General features: G+C 36.6%; 1 protein-coding gene across 3 annotated transcripts in view; it reads right to left on the minus strand.

The window, feature by feature from the left end:
- The window catches only part of ADGB (androglobin), a 112226-nt gene that overhangs the window by 39397 nt on the left and 52064 nt on the right, over positions 1-20765 (minus strand). For all 3 annotated transcript variants that reach the window (XM_030499817.1, XM_030499816.1, XM_030499819.1), the window contains exons 15-21: positions 17799-17964; positions 15251-15314; positions 13473-13575; positions 12322-12463; positions 9943-10057; positions 8347-8514; positions 5138-5276 (exon numbers count right to left, since the gene is read on the minus strand). In XM_030499817.1, the coding sequence (XP_030355677.1) occupies positions 5138-5276; positions 8347-8514; positions 9943-10057; positions 12322-12463; positions 13473-13575; positions 15251-15314; positions 17799-17964 (897 nt within the window). The remainder of the gene's footprint in view (positions 1-5137; positions 5277-8346; positions 8515-9942; positions 10058-12321; positions 12464-13472; positions 13576-15250; positions 15315-17798; positions 17965-20765) is intronic.

Genomic DNA, 20765 nt, shown 5'->3' on the forward strand with positions numbered 1-20765 from the left:
CCTATCTTCTACCATTTATTCATTTAAGTAACACATATTTCAAAATGGATTTGTCCCATCTACAAGCCTGTCTATTTTATAATTAAATAACCTAGTGTAAAAAATGCCTTTTGACCCCACTAATTATTGTTTTTAAGGAAAGGAAATAGACTTCTATTTTCAGCAAGTGTTTCAGCTCAGAAAAATCACCTCTGCTGCAAAGCCAACATTCCCCATATAAGGCAAAATACTATAGTATACAATAAAAGTTGTATACTTTTCATAACTAGTAAGGAGACCCTAACACTGAACCTGCATCAATAAAAGTGTGACTATACCTAATGCTACTTCTGGTTTCTCTAAACATCTATTGTTCTTGTTACTTCTTAATCAATTACTTAATCAATAATCAAGTAATGGACAACTTCGCCAAGAAAGTGCCCAACTGGTTAAAGACACTGCCATCTGCACTTTGTTTCAGACACGTAAGCAAGCAATTTAGTAGTGCCAGGTTGTATGTCACTGCCAATAGGCTCTCCTCTTAAGTCATATGACAACCTTGTAATAGTTGCAGAAAAATTGTAACTGCATAATGAGATTACATAGTGGCATGACGAGTCAGATTAGCTTGTTGAACGAACACCTTTATTTTTTTTTCCCTTTGGCTTAGCTTCCTGTGAAAACAGCAAGTTGATCCGATTCCCTAGCATCCATGAGACTGCTCATGGTGGCAGTACCTGATCTGGGATGGGAGGGGGAGAAGGACAGGACTTTAGTAGTAGCATTTAGTGAAGCTGCACTTTAAGGTCTACAAAAATCAGAATGTGATCTGCATTTGGCTTATATTGTATTTCAGTATTTGTATTGCAGACAACTACATGCACAATATCCAGAGAACTGTGAATTGCCTATAAGCAGACTCTTAGGCTCCAGAAGTGACTAAAATTGACTTAGATATCATGATTCTATTTTTTTCTTATTATTGGGTTATTTTTCTGCCAACTTAGCAGGCTAAATCAGCCCAGCATAAGCCTTGATCAGTTCTGGAGTTGCAGGAAGGTGAGGAGATAATTCTGCCACATCCTGCAATTACACTGGTTTAAGCTGCTGTGGAACCTCAGCTTCAGCTTCACTTGGAGCTGGGAGGGAGAGTAAGTACTTATAGCTGTGTTCAGCAATTACAGATGAGTCTTACTCTTCTATTGTAAAAGAATTTATTCAAAGACAGAGGAACTGAAAGGGCTCGCATTTCTAAAAGCTGAAAATCACAGTGCCATGAGCACCTATAACAGCATTTATGTTTTTGTATGCTACTATTGATTGCAGATTACCTGTAGCTGTTCAGATCTAGCCCAATAGCTGTTTCCCATATGCATGGCCTTTATATGGGACTAGGCTGTTGAGTTCAAATTCCAGCTCACCTGTCATTGAAGACCCCATTACTCTCTCAGAACAGAGCTATGGAATGCTGATAGGGGAATACACGCAGAGTGTTGGCTTGGTGTTGCCCTATGAACAAACTGAAAAGTTTATCCACTGGGGATGTCAAGTGGACTCTATAATTAGAAATAAATACCTATGTCACTAGAAATAATACGTTTCATTGTGAGGCTAAAGAATGTATGTATATACAGTCACTTAGATTAATGTTAAATTGTTTCTGAATATAAAAATCTAATAATTTGGATGCAGTGTCACACAGAAATGTATTTATTCATAGAAACGGTCAAAAATTATCCCAGATCAGGCTGAAAACTAGAAATGCTGAATGTTTTGTGAAATTATATGTTCCTAAAGATTTAATTCCTGTTTTCTTCTTTTTAATACAATGCCATAAGAACAAAAATATTTTTCTTTGTAACATACAAGTCAAAATAATGAGGTCAAAATTAAATATTCTGATCTTTAAAGGTTTTTTTGACTTAATGCTTCTTAATATTTTGTCTTATAAACAGAGAAGTATCTTACTGTTAGATGTTTTAAATGAACAAATATTAACTAGAGGATGCTTCAAATTTGACATTATGACTGAAAACTTATTCTTCAAAAATTTTTGACATTTCTTACTCATTACTCAGAAGATACCCTGCTAATAATAAACCTGAAGTTCTCAAAGCAGCCTAGCAAGACTTTGTTCACCATAAAATCAACTGCAGTTTTCTTGTAACCGTATGGATGCATCTACCGTAGGCAAAGTAACATAATGCCTTTATTTTTTTCCTCCCCCTAGAAAGATCTGTTGTGCGTATACTGGAGAGGCACTTTAAATATTCAACCAAATAATGGCAAACTTTCCCTCACCCCTTACTGGAACTCAAGTTCAAACCCAAAGTGCAAGAAGAAACAAATATCCAGAATTGTCTCTCCAGTCACACAGAACCATATCATCACTGCTCTGAACCTATGTTTCTGGAAGAAAGAGAAGTTTGTTCTGGAAAAGAACAGGGCAGGAACAGGAATTCTCAAATATGATTTACACAGATAAAATCAGCTTAGAGCTCACATCTTGACTTCTAGATAAGACAACATTTCAGAAGGCTTTAATAGAACTGCACACAGAAGTCACTCTACTTCCAACTTTGAAGTTGGAATTTATCCATGAGAAAATGTACCCTTTGAATTGTGCCTAAATGACTGTCAAGTGCCTGAGACTCTTTAAAATCAGTGCCACAGACCTTCAATGAGTTAATGAACTGAGTTGGCTCACTGTTAGGCCCAGTGAAATGAGGACAAGGTAAACAGAGGAAATGTTCAAAAGAGAGCAGGCAAAAAGTATTGATCTGTCAAGAACGTGCCCCCTCATCTTGTATATGCTTTCTTTCCCGGGAAGCATCACATACCTCTGTAAATTCAGCATCTCATGACTCCCCAAAGTTCTGCAGGGTCCCTTGATCTACCCTCTTCCCAGAAGACCGCAGAAGAGCCATGCCATGGAGAAGCACTCAGCTTCACAAACTTCCATCTTTTTGTCATGTGTTCACATGGCATGGTCTTCCACTTACTTCTCATGGTTCATGTGCTAATTGCTCCATAGGAGGGATGGTATTTGGCAGACAAATAAAGGTCATTAGATCATGTTTAGGGTGGTTTCTCATAAATTTTACCAGGCATGATTGCTAACTGCAGTACATCACAATATCCTTGCCCTCGGTAAATCTTGAGATGAATTCAGCACACAGTGCAAAATGAATATGCTAATATAAAATCAAGGTGGCATTTCATGAAAAGCTCCGATTTGACCTAATCTACTCTCAGACACAGATGACAAGATTTCATTCATCTGTTACAGTAATTTGATGACTGTTAAGTTCCAAAGGGTAATAATTCAAGTCTTGACAAGATCTGAGCAACTAACTTGACAATGCATCAGTACTAACGTATGCCAGGCAAATCAGGTGATGCCAGTCTTTCTAGGCTTTCCTATAATGCATTTTTCACCTGTTTTTACTTGCCATCTACCTATTTTTTTCTTGATATTTCATTTGATTTATGCTGTTTTGAATGCAACTGTCTCCATTTCTTCAGAGTTCAGGGATGGGACCTGAACAAAAGCACACATTTACTCCAATGTAACCTTTATTAAGTGAGGCAAAACAGATATCCAAGGTCAATAAAGGCAAAAGAAAACAATTCACTGTCTAGTTTGATAGGAATCTCTTGTACGATCAAGATTTTTTGAAGTCTGGAAAAGCAACTAAATTAAAAAGAGATCCTAGACACTGGAGGAAATTGAACTGAAACAGAACCTTCCTCCTTCATGCATTTATTCCACCTTTTTGATTCACTCCTCAAATTCTAAAAAATATTCTGCCTCAGTGGATCTCAATTCAGTAATATACATGAGGTCTTCGCTACAAGTTGTCAACTGTGCTAATTATTCAAATCTAATTAAAAAATGTCTTTTCTCCTATTGCTGACAAGTATTTAAGGTTTTTGGGGGGAATACAGAAATCAGTAGCACAGTCATCTTGAAAAACATGACAGGTGTTGTGGACTTCCAGTGGTGTGACAAATGTCAACATACTGACCCTTATACGCTTGCCATAGGATATGATTCTGTGAAAAATACAGTGAGTTCTGCAATCATTCTGGCTAATCCTTTATCTCCAATGTCTCACAGACAAATAACCTTCAGAAAAGAGGGGATTTGGAAGAAAGTGTCCATTAAAGAGTGAGACACAATTATATGTGCTTTCTTAAGGAGCAAGAGTATTACATCATTTTGTCAGTAAAGCTATTTGTGTAAATTTTAATGAAGTTTTCTTATACCAATTTTTTGAAAAAAGCTGACTAATGAAATGAAGTTAATATCATTTTGATTGACTAAGGAGAAAGACTTTATCCTGTAAGTTCAAAATAGCAGAAGGAAAAGCTAAGTCACCCTGAATGGACTTCAAATGGTGATGATGTACCTTCCTGCCAATTTTTCAGATAAAATCTTTTGCTGTAATAATGTGCAATCATATACATAAAACTTCTATTAATAACTTAAAATATTAATAGAGAGATATTAATAGATTAAAAAGTTACTTAAACTGCAAAATAAGACTCTTAAAATGGAAAAGAGCTATATATTTGGTTGCCAGGCAAACTTAATTCTGACTGCTTATGACTCCAGCCTGCATGCAAAATGAAGCAAAGAACCTGTGGGATGAGAATTATTCCTGCATATAATAAATCTGCCTTCCAGTGGCTCCCCCCACAATACCTTTGGATATACAGCATACCCTAATCACAGGCCGGAGAAGAGGTTGATGGTGCTGTAGCTAGTTTCCCACTACGTGTATGCGACTAGCCAGCTAACTAGGTAGCAAACATGATTATTGCCAAATAATAGGCTTAAAAAGCAAGCTAACGAGCAAGAAAGCAAAACCCAAAATACCCGCCAAACAAACAAAATCCCTCAACCATCACAAAATAGTTGCACTTTGAAAGGCACTAATTTGAGTCTTTCTTCACTCTCATTTTGCGAACAATATATGCATGTAAGGTCTTTTCAGCAGGTAATTTGAACAAAAGCCATGATCTGTAGTACATCAGGTAAAAAAAGCATCTGTAGAGATGCTTGTTAATGCTTGTCAATACAGACAACTGCAAGTAAAGGAAGAAAAAGGGCAATTTTATATATTTGAAGTAATTAGCAATACCAATACAGTACCTGAAGACACAATGTCATCCTCAGAAACCTCGGTGTTTTCAAAATCCAGAGTGAAGGACCTGAAGGCAAATTTACAGCTGTAGGGAGCCTTCTTGCCTAATACATTTTTGATCAAACACCAAAATACTCTATTGAAAACCTAAAATCGAAAAGAGGAAAAGCACTCAAAGAATGATTCATTTTTAAAAGCTGATTTATATTGTTTCTCATTATTGTTTCAAAAACTTCTTAGCTCTTTTTTCATGTGAAAATGAAGTCTTCCTATATATAACAAATATACTACTTCCTACTATAACAAATATAGTATCTGAAAATCAGTCCCAGCTGTAGAACTATAATGCTCCAAGTCAGCAATCAAGAGAAAAACCTGTTTCATGCCTGGCTTATTAAATATAGGACTGATTCTGCAGCATAAGTTTTTATCGTCCAAAAATATCTTAGTTTTTGTGAAGTGAGTTGATGGTCTCATACCAGAGCACAGAACACACTATGATCATCACGACACTGGCATTCTAATTAAAGGTTTCAGAACAGAGACCATGCTTACTGAATTAGGAGGTGGCACCACAGGGAAAAGTAGAAATATACTGATGGTCAAGAGGAGAAGATTTGGTGTCCTGTTTATACGACTAAAGGGATAGCTCTATTGTCATTCTAGACATATTGATGATCTTTAAAGAGCAGAAAACCAGTGTCTTTTCTTCTTCCAATAGATGGAAATTTTAGAGTTTTTCAGAGCTTGTTTCATAATTTGAAGTAAAGAACAGTAACAACTTACTGGAAAGACAATTTTTCTCTTCAATTGTCCTTCTTTTTTTGATTTTTCTGCTTTTGGAAATGTTTTATCCTAAATTATATTTTTGAATATTAATAAACACTTCCTCTATTTTAGAAGACTTAAAAATGGTGAAGAAAGGATCTACTTTAGTACATTTTTATGTTCAGAATAATTTTCACTGTTTGTATTAGATACATCATTTCCATATTTTTATTCTTAAATCTCTGTTGGCTCAATGTCTCCCATTTATCTAATTTATGTGTTTTTTTATTCCTTTATAACTATACTTTGGTCTTCTAAGAGATGGAGAGGGGAAGAGATACGTATGTTCACTCCTACTGAATTTATCGTAAGATCCTTAAGTTTTAAACATATTTCATATGAGCACATACGTTTAAAATTTGTATTTTCATGAAATGGTTTGGGTTGGAAGGGAACTTAAAGGTCATCTAGTTCCAACCATCCTGCCATGTATGCTGTTGCTCCAACAGTTCCATGTCCTTCTTACGTTGAGGACACCAGAACTGTACGCAGTACTCTAAGTGAGGTCTCACAAGAGCAGAGTAGAGGGGCAGGATCACCTCCTTCGACCTGCTGGCCATGCTCCTTTTGATGCAGCCCAGGATACGGTTGGCTTTCTGGGCTGCGAGCGCACACTGAAGCTGGCTCATGTTCAGTTTCTCATCAACCAACACCTCCAAGTCCTTCTCCGCAGGGCTGCGCTGAATCTCTTCTCTGCCCAACCTGTAGCTGTGCCTGGGATTGTGCCGACCCAGGTGTAGGACCTTACACTTGGCTTGGTTTAACTTCATGAGGCTGGCATCGGCCCACCTCACAAGCATGTCAAGGTCTCTCTGGATGGCATCCCTTCCCTCCAGCGTATCAGTCGAACCACCTAACTTAGTGTCGTTGGCAAACTCGCTGAGGGCGCACTCAATCCCACTGTCCATGTCACCGACAAAGATGTTGAACAGGACCAGTCCCAACACCGATCCCTGAGGGACACCACTCGTTACTGGTCTCCAATTGGAGATTGAGCTGTTGCCCACAACTCTTTGCATGCGGCCATCAAGCCAATTCTTTATCCACTGAGTGGTCCATCCATCAAATTTATGTCTCTCCAGTTTGGAGACAAGGATGTCGTGCAGGACAATGACAAACGCTTTGCACAAGTCCAAGTAGATGATGTCAACTGCTCTGCCCCTGTCCACCAGTTCTGTTGCCCCACCATAGGAGGCCACCAAATTGGTCAGGCAGGATTTCCCCTTAGTGAAGCCATGTTAGCTGTCACCAATCACCTTGTTGTTTTTCATGTGCCTTAGCATGCTTTCCAGGAGAATCTGCTCCAAGATTTTGCCAGGCACAGAGGTGAGACTGACTGGTCTGTAGATCCCTGGGTCTTCCATTCTCCCCTTCTTGAAAATGGGGGTTATATTACCCTTTTTCCAGCCATCAGGAACTTCACCTGACTGCCACGATTTTTCAAATACGATGCATGGTGACTTCGCAGCTTCATTCGTCAGCTCCTTCAGGACCCGCGGATGGATTTCATCAGGTCCCATGGACTTGTGCATATTCAGGTTCTTAAGATGGTCTCAAACCTGATCCTCTCCTACAGTGGGCCTAAGGTCTTCGTTCTCACAGTCCCTGCATCTGCTTTCCAAGACTTGGGCGGTGTAGTCAGAGCATTTGCCAGTGAAGACTGAGGCAAAGAAGTCATTGAGAACCTCAGCCTTCTCCAAATCCAGGGTAGCCAGTTCTCTCGATAGCTTCTGGAGTGGGCCCACATTATCCCTAGTCTGTCTTCTGTTTGCTACATACCTATAGAAGCCCTTCCTGTTATCTTTCGCATCCCTTGCCAGATTTAATTCTAACTGGGCCTTAGCTTTCCTGACCTGGTCCCCAGCTTCCCAGACAATGTCCCTGTATTTTTCCCAGGCTGCCTGTCCTCACTTCCACCTTTTATAAGCTTCTTTTTTCCCCTCTAAGTTTCCTCAGCAGCTCCTTATCCATCCATGGAGTTCCTTCCAGACCTCCTCCATCCATGGAGGTCTCCTGGCCCTCCTGTCACATTTCCTTCTAGTCGGGACACAACACCCCTGAGCTTGGAGCAGGTGATCCTTGAACATCAACCAGCAGTCTTGGGCCCCCCTGCCCTCCAGGGCTTTATCCCATGGAACTTTACTAAGCAAGTTACTGAAGAGGACAAAGTCTGCTCTCCTGAAGTCCAGGGCAGTGAGCTTGCTGCGTGCCCTTCTCACTGTCCTGAGGATCTCAAACTTAATAAAGAATGCCACTTTATGTGAGAATGCACTCAGGAAGTCCTTTATAAAAAGCATAGCCATTGGTTTGAAGAGGATAACAACAATGTCAAGATGTATTCCAGCTTCTGTAGCCTTTAGATACGTGTTTATTAAAATTGTTTGTTCACCTTGAAGTGTTCTTCAGCCATTCCAGTACCATGGAGGCCAGGAGGGCAGTGAGTTAGTTCTAACTCCTTCAAGGCTTTAGAAAGCTCAGGCTTACTGCTGAAATTATTTATCACATTTCCAATAGCTTTCAGGATAGCTGTAGCCTGTTCTATAAACCGATAGCTCTCCTGGAGAGAGAATAACATCAACCATTGTTAGAAAATTGCTTTAAGGCTGTGACTTCTATGATGAAGTACTTAAGTAATGCAATTGTTATTAAATTTATAAACTGTAAAAATCAATTGGGTCTCTGGTATTCAAAAGCATACACAATTTTCACTGATTTTAGCTACTGAAATAAAAACATTACAACACTATAACAGGCACCATAACATATACCTGTTAAGGATTTTATTTTTCCTGTACCATTAGCCCTAGGACATTCAACACAAAACAAAATGCATATAGAGACTTTCTACTGCAGTGATAAGAAGAGTCTTGTTAGCTGAAATATGCAGCACCTCTTCTATTGTAAGAGGACAGATGCGTATTCATATCCCACTGAAAACAATGTCCAAATACATGCTCCTAAAGCACCATTAACCTTCATCAGGATTTCTGTGCAAGAATGTGGACACTTCCCTGCAAATGATACTCTGCAGAGAAATTGCTGCTTTCAAAAAGTGCAGAGTAGACCTGAGGATAAAATTATGCGTTATTGTCTTGATGAGGAATAGCTTTTTATCCACAACCTGAAGACAGGGGGATAGTACAGCCACAAGACATTTTTAATGGCCCAACTTCTTATATTTAAACTTCTTTGCTATAATAAATTTGCACAAGCTGTTTTAATGTCCTATTATTAGGACCCTGAATCTACGCTGCTATGTAAATTTGCTGTTACATTCACCTTTCAAACTATTTTTGCACACCTGTGCTCTAGAAGCTATACTCCTTCCTTTCAGTGTCCGTGACATATACTTGGGCCTACTGCTTGCCAAAGAAATCTTGAAAATATGGATGACAGTGACATCTGTCTGGATTGTAGGCAACAAAGAACAAAAGCTATAGTAATTACTCCCCTGGGCCTCTCTTCTCAGCTATGAGAAGATGTCAGAATCAATTGTTCATTTTAGATACAAAAGCTGCTCTGGGACCCAGTGAGTAATGTGTGATCTCATGGGACAAAACAAACTTTACTGATGTGACAGTTTATTTTCCTAGGTGGAAATTTTTTAATATTAATTAATATCTGTACATGTATTTTAACACTTTTACCACATGCCTCAAAAAGAGAGCTTATACGCTACCTCTGACGTATTTCAACAAGAGCTCTTTTAACATTCCATTTTATGCTGCTGTTCTATGTAAGCAGAATACTATCCAACGCTTACTTACATATTTATATAGGACAGTTGTTGCAATAACCACCTCAGTGCCTGCTGTACTGTAAAACACATTACTTTTATGCACTCATCCATTTCATATTGAAATTAATAGTATATCATTAAAATACAGCAACTATAAATGAAGATCGAATAGTACTTCACTTGAAAACTAAATAATAGTCAAAAACACCATTATCAAAATGCTTGATTAGTTCTGGTTATGCATACCTTTTCAAGACATGGTATCACAGTATCCTCTTCTCCAAACACACATGGCACCATGCTACACAGATGAATATGGTGCCCTATGGGAGAACTTACTGTGAAGAGCAATATATGTCGCCTACATTCAAGCAAAAACAAACAAACAAACAAAGCACCTTAAAAAAAAAGAAAAGGAAAAAAAAAATCACAGCACTTCTTCAGCTTTTCCTTTCACACATTTGGTAAAAATGAAATCCTTTCCTAGATGTCTGGCTCTTCAAATCCTGCATTTCTAACTCTTTGTTTCTCAAGGACTTCCAAACATAGCAGTAGGTATGTAAGCAGAGAAGACACTATGATTTTATTTTTATTTATTTGTTTAGGGTTTATTTGTATTTTCTTTAGCAAAACAGCTAGCTTCACTATTTCAGATGGATACAAAATTCAAAGTATTTTTGGTCGAAATTTTAGTTAGCTACACTTAAAAATGTATCTACTCCTAGAAAGCTTAAACAAGTGTTCTGGTCTTACATTACTTAGATCATAATTTCCATGTTTACATTGACAAAACCAGGAAAAATTAATGTATAATTGTGTCAGGTAGATGAACACTACCTTTATGAACCATTTTATGCAGCAACGGTGGGCCAAACCACACAACTGTGAACTCCTAATGTAGCAAGCAACAGAAACTCAGTATGTCTTACTGCAACACACTCAGCTCATTCTTGTTTTGCCTGTTTGTATTCTATAACGGATTCCAATCATAAAAGAAACCATTCCTAACTATATTTATATAATATAGTTGTATATATGTATAAAAATATATTTTATATATATTTATATACATATATTTTATATATATAAAAATATAAAAATATATAAATATAAATATATTCCTAACAATAGTTATACAATACTGGGGATTCATGGTTTTCTTTCCAGTGAACAATGTCCTGCAGTCCCACTGAAACACTTGAGGAGCTTGCTGATACCAAAAGGTGAAGATTCATGGTCTTTGTCAGAACAGCATTTAGTTGGTCACAGCTTCACACTGTTAACCAGAGATCCAGCAGTGAGAGTAAGAAAGGAGAGCCACCCCTCCACACACTCACACTTTTAAAATCGCATCTTCTTGCAAGTGAAATTTGAAATGCCCCCTGGCCTCCAACAGACAGAGGGAAGAAAGTGCCTTCCTGGCTTAGCAAGTAATTTCTCATGTGGAATGAACTGAGGAAGCAGTCAATAAGCCCATTTGTCTCATACACATGCTGCAAATTAAATCTTCCTGAAAGCCTGCTGGCTCTGCTTGGAGTAGAAAGGATCAAAGGTGAGAAGCTCATCAATTTGAGCTACTTGTTTCTCTGGTAGCTTTGAAATTTGCAGGTGCAAAAAAAAAAAACCACCTATGTTTTGGTTTCCATACAGGATAGAGACAAGCAACCCTGGAAATTACATTAAGAAAATACATGTGGTGGCAGAACTAACAAACACAATGAGAACTCTTCCACTTTTATTATGAATAAAACCAAATAGAGAGTACTATTAAAGATCTCTGATTTAATATCAACGTGCTATTTTTGTGGTATTTTCTTTCTATGCCTGTTTATTTGAAACCTTACTTGATTTAAAAAAAAAAAAAAAAAATACATTTTTGTCTCATCTCTTTGAGATGAAACTGGTGGTTCTCTATTTTTGGAAAAGTAGAAAGCCTCAGTGAATTAGTAAGCAACTTCATGCTTATGGCAAGATATGACAATGTCATTTTCCTTGTTTCACTGGAAGCATTTCCAGAAACTAACAAATATCAAAGACTTTTGCCTTTTACCTATTTCTTTATTTAAACAATCAGTCAATGCTCTACACTGAATACTACAGTTACATGCAAAAAGAAATAAATCATATTAAGCGCTATGTGAACGTGAAGTAAGATATGCAAGCCTTCATGGATAACCTCAGAATTTCTCCTATTATGTTTCATATATCCTGTTTCACAAAAAGCTATGAAACCTCCTATGGTAGCATCATGCTTTTACAATTCCACTAAAAATCCTAATTCTTTAATTTTTGTTGGTGCTCCAGGGAACATCTAAAAATCATTCTAGTTAGAAGCACTTTTAAGTAGAAATTTATATTTTAGTCTACCTTTTAGCAAGTCGGTGTGATTTTTCTTGCTAAATGCTCTTATTTAAGAGTAAAGAATTCAAAAATCTTTATAAAGGTTTTGGTAATTATTTTAAACTCATAGAAAATTGCATTTTACCAAATCCTAGCTATCAACCAGTTTGATATTCCAAAACCTTGTGTTTTAGGAAATAATCCCTTAATTACTGTGTAAAGTAAAAACATCATCTCAAGCCTCAAGACTAAAGTGTTAAGACAGAAATGAAGCCTCACACATACCCAACAGGAAGATTTAACACAGTAGCTTTGGTTGCGGATGTGTGCATCTTTAACAGAAGTTCTCCAGGAGTCACACATTTCCATGAGAAACGTTCAACTGTCAGCACACCCTTTGAAATACTAGAAGATTCTCGTTTAGTACCTAGATTAAGAAAGAAAAAGATCCAAAAAACAAAACAAAACAAACCCCCCCAAAATATAACAACAAAACCCACACACAACTGTGGGGGAATAACAGTAAAATTATGACAAATACACTTATGCAGAATCTGTAACTACTTCAAGTCATTTAAGTCTTCATTTAGGCTTCGATAACTCAGAGAAAAGAGGCAGTCATTTAAAATGCACAGATGGTACACAATGGCTTATTTGTACTATTGACTAGAAAATAATGGATAAAAGAATGTGTCAGGAGGATGTGTAAATCAGTCATCTTCCAAGTCACTTAAGGCCTCTCTAAAACTACATAAAAATCCATTCTGTCCATATGCAAAGGAAGCAAACAGCCATACAAAGCTTATATTACAGTTCAATTATTTTAATGGGATGGTCAGTTTGGGTTTTTTACCTTTCTTTTGGTCCTATCTGCTCTACTCTAGATTCACTAAGATTTTGTCCATACCCAATGTTTAAGTATCTGATTAACTTAGGCCAACTGTCAAAACATGCATTAGCTTATCTGAATGCCATTCTGTTATCTTCATAAAATACAAGTGATTTTTACTTAAATTATTCAAGTTATTGTATCTTGAAATAAGCCAGCTGTAAATACACTTAAGAGCTTAAAATAAACATACTTAGTTGCTCCAGTTTAAAAATCACTTCAAAAATAAAAGTTGGTCATTTTGCTGATTTTACTTCCTCTTAATCAGCTAAGGCATAAAGTAGCTTGCAAGAATGTTATTTGTAGGAACAGAAACCCTAGGAAACTCAAGAGACTCCATACCAGAAACACATTGATTAAAAGCTTGCAGCAAATAGTAATAAACAGTACAGAGAAGGATCCTGTCAAGAAAATATTTATCATCAATATGAAATAACCACAACTCTCGATCTGTGCCAAAATACATCACCGACAAACACAACAGCACAGACATGTTCATGAATGGGAAAGCACAACATTAACATGCACTTTTCTGAGTTGACCTTACCTCCAGTATCATACCAGTGTACTAATGCAGAAAAGCTAACCAGGATTTCAATGGGCATCAGACTGTCCACAAGTAAGTAATAGAAGACTCGGTCATCAGAAAACTGCATAGAAAAACAGACATTTCTTCATCTTTCATTTTCACTGAATGCTGTCTGCCTGGCTTATATGAAATATGACTAAAATTTTGGATATTGTGGCCCTAGTTATGGTATGGGAAGTAAGTAATTAACTGTCACTACTTCCAAATTTCAGACATGTCATTTAAGCCCAGAGCCTCTTGCTGCATGTATAATAATATTCAGTTAAGAGATAAAAGGACACAGAAAAGTTTCTTGAATGAGATTATCTACTTTTAATTCATATTCTTCATATGTACCTCAGTTTAGTAGTTTTACTTGCCAAACAACATTCAATGGAAGACCAAAAATTTTGTTTTGTGCTGAAACTTTCTGATTCTAATTAATTACAGTAAGCTTGAAAGAAAAAAGCACTCTTTTCATTTGTAACACATGACTGATTCTGCCTCATTATGTCTTTTTTTTTCTTTACAAAAATATATAGAGGCAGCATTTTTCACTCTCAACTTTAATACATAATTCCTATGCCTATTATTAGAAGCTATAGAATGAATTCTATTGTTCCTAGAAAGTCTTCAAAATTTGAAGGTCAATGCGCTTCTTTGCTTCAGAACTGTTTTAATACATTTTTTCCTATGTTCTCCAGAGTCATATCCATAAACTTTTGGATTTGATCCTGGAACACCACTACTATTATCTTCATAGCATGATATAGAAGTGGTCTTTTATAAGTCTGGTACAGAATTTACCTAACAGTGTAAACACCCCATTTGTATCAATGTGAAAAAAATAGACTGGTTTTACAGCAAAGGGTTAGGTTTTTGGCACAATAGCACACACAGGCTTATGTAGTTTTGATGCTGATTATGGCTTGTGAAAGTATATTGTACAGTGATTGGGAAAATTTCTTGTGATGTGATTACAAATACAGAGAGGTGTGAAATTACAGGTATACTATAATTATGAATCATAATCCATGTAGTTAACCTTCTTAGTACAGGATTTTACATAAAGTTCATGCCTGGAGTTTATGTTTCAGTACTCTACAATTACACTTCATTTTTACAGTGTAGAACTACAGCAGGAACAGGATATTCAAGCATGTTGAATAACCTTCTGATAACATGAACTAATGGCAGGTTTAAAGAAATACTGTAATTTCAGTGTAACTAAGGGGTATTTCTAATCCCTGCAACAGAATCTTTTAAATTGCTAAAGGTCTTAGCTTGTTAAGAAAAAATGGACGTCTTTGCTATACAGACTCCCAATTGGGTTTTTAGGTACAGGTAAAGATGAAGGAGAACTGAAGGACAGATTCTGCAGCTGAATCACCATTACATTTAATTTAGTCTCTACATTGTTATAAGGTAGATTTAAATCAAGATAAAGGAAGGATGGAGATCTGATTCATTGTAATGTATACTCTCACTAACAACTTTCATGACTAACATATTCGGTTTTTTATTATTGTGCAATAGCACTCCATAACACTTTTTCTTGTCTTAAACACAATGAAATACTTCTGGATATTTGCTAGAAAACATTATATTTGTATTGACTACAGTAATATTAATGTATTATTATTTTTTCAGTAACAGCAGTTCTATGTGGTCTACCAATATCGTTCATCACATATGTACTAATTATGTAACACAGTTAAAGATAAAAAAGCACATAAAAACTCAATACAGTTAAATACCTTAAAATCCGTCTTCAGATAGTTATAAGCATATGTATGTGGCTTGTGGAAAACATACAGGTTCCTAGGGAGAAAATGAAATCAAAGTACTTGTAGGAAAATAACCTTAGCATAAATGATCTATTTCAGGTAAATGTCTGTTTCATAGCAAAAGATACTAATTTTACTTTCATAAATCATAGTCCCAGCTATTTCTTAAAAATAATTCAACATTTTTAGTTTCATAAAAGGTGAATACAATTCATCTCCAGAGAAAGCCGCTGACACTAACTTCTATCTTTGCTGCACTTCTGCAGTTTTCCATTAGAGGTCAGGCCACTAATTTGTTCAGTTTGAAGCTATGAATGGTAATAAGATAATATTACTCTAAGACTTCCATGCCTATCTGAAAATTACTGTAAAGTACCACTGTAAGAAAGAACAATTTTGTATAATTTATTATTGTGTTTTTTCAACTCTGTAGTGTTTGCAACACCTTCAGAAAGCTACTCAGCTCCTGACAATTCTTTCTAACCTTGATTTAACCAAAGGCAATATAAATGACTTCAGCTAGAATTGACAGAATCAGATGTGAACTCCAAAGTTTTATGTAAAATAAACGTTTTGATTTCTCAGAAAATTCACAGGGATCCTGATCCATTGCTGACATATCAATTCCTACAACAACTCAAATTTTCCTGATTTCTTGAAGTTAATATGAACTCTGGACATTCATCTTATTTTCACTGCGTCTGAGATGTAGACATGTCAGACAAGAAAATGCTTTCAACAGAACTGACTGGTAAAATGAAAATCTTATGTGCCTAATTTCTTTAAAGTAATAAATTCTTCAAAGGTCAATCAAGATGTTTTGTTAACAGCTACTTATCAGTTTACTGTGAACATTAGTAAACTCTCACCCACTTAGGAACAGCAGTAACAAACTGACAAATGTTCTATACCTTTATTAATATTAGTGGTCTACAAAAGGTCAACAGTACTTTAATATTTGGCTAACAAGTTAAAAAATAATATTTTACATTGTCTCTGTATGACACTGCAAGCAAGACTTGGAAAGGAATTTACTTTGCTTGTGACGCTTTTTTCTGAAGGCCCCATCTTCCTGGACCTGGGGCTTCCTAAAAGTATTCAGGCAAACCGTAACAAGGTCTAAAGCGATCTATGACGTTTTACTCCTAAAGTTCCTGCAGTGCTGTTAGCATAAAAGTTACACATTCTCACTCATAAAGGGAACAGGGTTTAATATTTGCTCAAGAAAACTTGTGAAAATAAAAGCTTCAAAAAAGTCTCAGTTACAAATTCAAATGAAAAGAAAAAAAAAAGGTGAATTTTTTCTCTGATGAAATTACTCCTCAATGTCAGATTCTCTGAAGGATTTATATTGTATGAGACTTCTTAAATCTGAAAGACAGAAACTGAAGATATTATGCTACAACTACACTAGCCTTTTTATTTTTGCAGAGGTATAAATGCCTTGGAATTACATTGAAAAGAAAGCACCTAGTTGATCAAGCTGAGCTATGCTGATGGCAATACATGATTTCAACGACATTTTTTGCCTTAGAATTGAGTTGTTCAGATGCAGACTGTCTGCCCAGTGGCCGATGGGTTGGGTATTGTCCTGGGTTCAGCTGTAGCAGTTATTTTTCTCATTCCTAGTAGCTGATGCAGTGCTGTGTTTTGGCTTTAGTCTAAGAACAATGCTGATAAGACACCAGTGTTTTAGTTGTTGCTGAGTAACGCTTACCCCAATCACGGTCTTTTCAGTCTCTCCTGCTTTGCCAGTGAGGAGGAGCACAAGAAGCCGGGAGGAAGCAGACAGGACACTTGACCGAAACTAGCTAAAGGGGCATTCCATACCACAGCACGTTATGCCCAGTATATAAACTGGGGGGAGTCACCCAGAAGGCCCAGATCACTGCTCAGGTCGGGCTGGGTATTGGTCAGTGGGTGGTGAGCAATTGAATTGTGCATCACTTGTGTTTACTGGTTTTTCTTTCCTTTCCCTTTTTAGTTTTATATTCTCTCCCCTTGTTATTTCCCTTCTCATCATTATTATTAGTAGTAATAGTTTTATATTATACTTTGCTTCTTGAACTGTTCTTATCTCAACCTGTGGGGTTTACATTCTTTTGATTCTCCTCCTCATCCTGCCAGGAGCAAGGAGGGGAAGAAGAGGGGAAGTGAGCAAGCAGCTGTGTGGTTCTGAGATACTGGCTGGGCTTAAACCACGACAGGTATGTGAGCACCCTAATAGCTGCATACTCCGCGACCTCCCATCTTTCACCCACATTACAGTCTGACATATGCTTTATGAAGCTGGTAGTTGTGTTCTCCCGAGACACAGTATGGGTCTGCACCCATTGACTCACTGTCAACAGGGATAGTAAGTCTGATCTGAAGAGAAGCTTTGAGACTACTCTGAGAGGCAGGATAGTTATACAAAGATGTGTTGAGAAGACACAGTTTTTATACTGCCACTTTTCGCATTTTACCATTGTTACACTGTTCATTTTATGGAATAAACCACAAAGTCTCTCTTCCTTACTGGAAACAAACACAGAAGTCTTCAAAACTAATCCAGATTTCCCTGCAAACAGAAGTCCTTTCTGACCCAATTTCTTCCTTCAATTTATCCCCTGTCTGGATGTTCATATTGGTATCAGCTCTTTCTAATTTTCGTTTTGCATCAAAACCGGTATTCTCATGTAATTCTGCAGAGATAAGGAGACACACAGAACCAATACAGTGACAATATGCACATTAAAGTATTATTGTTTTTATACTGCAAAAATATCATAAATTACCAGGATATTTTCCATACATCTCAGAGTTTAAAAATAAAAACTAACCCACTAACCTAGAAAGCTCAAAAGGTAACTGAAACAATGGTATAGATATTTGTTGTTTCCATCTGCAACTGCTTAAATATTCTGCCTCAATATACCATCACATACTGAACTGTGCACTAGAACCTTTAATATGAGCATGTTAGGTAAACATACATGAGAATTCCGCAAACCTAAACTCATCTATATAAAGCAAAATACAACTCCCTTGTTGAAAGGTCCTATTCAGTAAAAAGCTGACAGGGCAGTATCACAAAATTTTTACAACCAATAAAAAATAAAAAATATACAGAATTGTGGAGGACACGAAGATCTGCCCTTGCCTCTGGTACTTAAGATAGTACTTCCTGTGATGCTAGTCACACAAATCAGTCTACTTGTAAACAGAAATAGACTTGAACTATATTACATGAATTTTCATGCAGGAAAATCAGAACTACTGTCAGATTCATGCCAAAATATAAACACAGAAATGTAACCTAGACATATTTTGCAATCATTTAATAATTTTTGAAGTTGTGTTGTAATGTCACTTCCACTGCCTTTACTCTCTGAGATTCGTATAAATAGTTGTTGAAGATGTTTAATCTGGCCTCCCCAAAAAGTTTTGAGAATAGCTCAAAACAGCTGAGAATATAAGAACAGAACAACTCAAACATGTACAGCTATTAATTCAGAATGTTTGCTAAGGAAAAAGATGAAGTAATATCCAAACAGGCAAAGTATAACAAATGAGAGAGCTAATTAGAAAGATACATCATTTATATTTAAATGTGTTTTGTAATATTTCATTATCAGCAAGACACAGTGATGTGCTGGACAACTAATGAGTTTTTAAGATACAGGTGGCTCTAAATTAGTTTGCAACAAGAACTGAAGGAAATGTAATGGAAGGAAATGCACCAAAGACCTTTTTCTCTTCTTTAAACTATGGAAAAACTGCCCAAAAGCTAAAAAATCTAGGCTTTTCTTGAATTTAAGTTAACATGGGTTTTAGGCCTCCAGTCAAATAAACACAGTGCTTGGCTTACAAATGCACATATCACAGACAGGATGATAAAGGGGTCACAGAATCACAAAATGGTTTGGGTTGGAAGGGACCTCTGAAGATCATCTAGTCCAACCGCCCTGCTAAACCAGGTTCACCTAGAACAGGTTTTGAATGTCTCCAGAGGAAAAGACTCCACAACTTCTCTGGGCAGTCTGTTCCAATGCTCTGTCACCTTCAAAGTAAAGAAATTCTTCCTCTTATTTAGATGGAACTTCCTGTGTTTCACTTTGTGCCCACTGCCCCTTATCCTGTCACTGGGCACTATGGAAAAGAGATTGGTCACCAGAGCAGAACTATGCCCAATGTCATCTTCCTGTGCCTCAGTGTTGCTCTTCTTTGTTCATTCTGCATATGAGTACTACCAATAGACCTTCTTCAGGATCAACAGGGTCAGTAGATCTCTGCAGCCTTCAAATAGAATATATGCTCCATCCTATTTAATGGTCAATACGTAAATCTTTCTGTTGATTATGTATGCAGGCTGGGGTCAGAAGGAAGATAACTCTTCCAGTGCAGCTAAAGGAAAGCAGAACAAATGTCGACAAAACGGCTGAAGTTTCTGCAATCCTCTTTGAAGTAGTAATGAGAATCTTGTGAGAACGTCATTAAAAAGCATATTTTATCCTTTTTGATCTATGCAGTTCAAAGACAGTGCTGTTCAGGGCTTCCAGATACAATTATAAGAAAAAAGTAAGTCAAACTGCTAACTATTGTTTTCCTTGTATGCAAGAAGCGCCATTTCCAGCTATGTGAAACTGCAAACATTGAGTGATATAATGAAGATGTACTTTATGGAATAAAATTATAAATAAATTTGAAGCAAAACTTAAGAAATACTCAGTATAAAATAGTATTTTAAAACTGACATACAGAAGGTACTTTCAGCAAACAATTTTCTGTAATTATCACATAATTAATTCCTTGAACAAATGCAAATACGAATCAAATACACAAGGATATAAGCTTATTATAAAGTTAAACACTGCAGGGCGCTTCAGAAAAGGGAACAGCATATTTGAATTCAAGAATTTTATGCTACTTAGAAACCAAGCAACAAAGATTAAAGTTACAATCAAGCCCAAGAGGAAAAAAGTAACTTGATGAATAAGGGAAAACACTGAAGTACAGAAGTAATAACAAAACACGCACTGTAAAAAAAAAAAAAAAAAAAAGGCAGAAGACAAATAAAACCAGATCAATACCTAAGAGCACAGCAGCATACAAACTAGAATAATTAATCCAAAAAGGAGAAAAAGGAGTAGCAAATGAGCACTGATTAGCAGAGTTTATCACAAAAATAACTATTTATATGGTAAGAAAATACTGTACTGCAATAAAGCCCCCAAAATTATTAGAAAAAGTAATGTTCTTAACTGAGAAGACACATTTAAGATAAGTTAGCATCACTGCTTTTGGTAAGTGCTCATCATTTTTCAAGCACTGGCTCTTTACTGAGATGCTTAAACGGCAGTCAAGCCCCTCATCAAACAGTTTTGGGTAGTAACATTTACTCAGTATCTGGATGCTTTGTATCTGGCTCTTTATAGTCATGAGCTAGCTCTTTAGGAGAACACAATAAGAAGCACATTAAAATGTTTTCTAGCCAAGTAAATGA

This window comes from Strigops habroptila, chromosome 10 (assembly GCF_004027225.2).
Source record: "Strigops habroptila isolate Jane chromosome 10, bStrHab1.2.pri, whole genome shotgun sequence".
NCBI lineage: Eukaryota > Metazoa > Chordata > Aves > Psittaciformes > Psittacidae > Strigops > Strigops habroptila.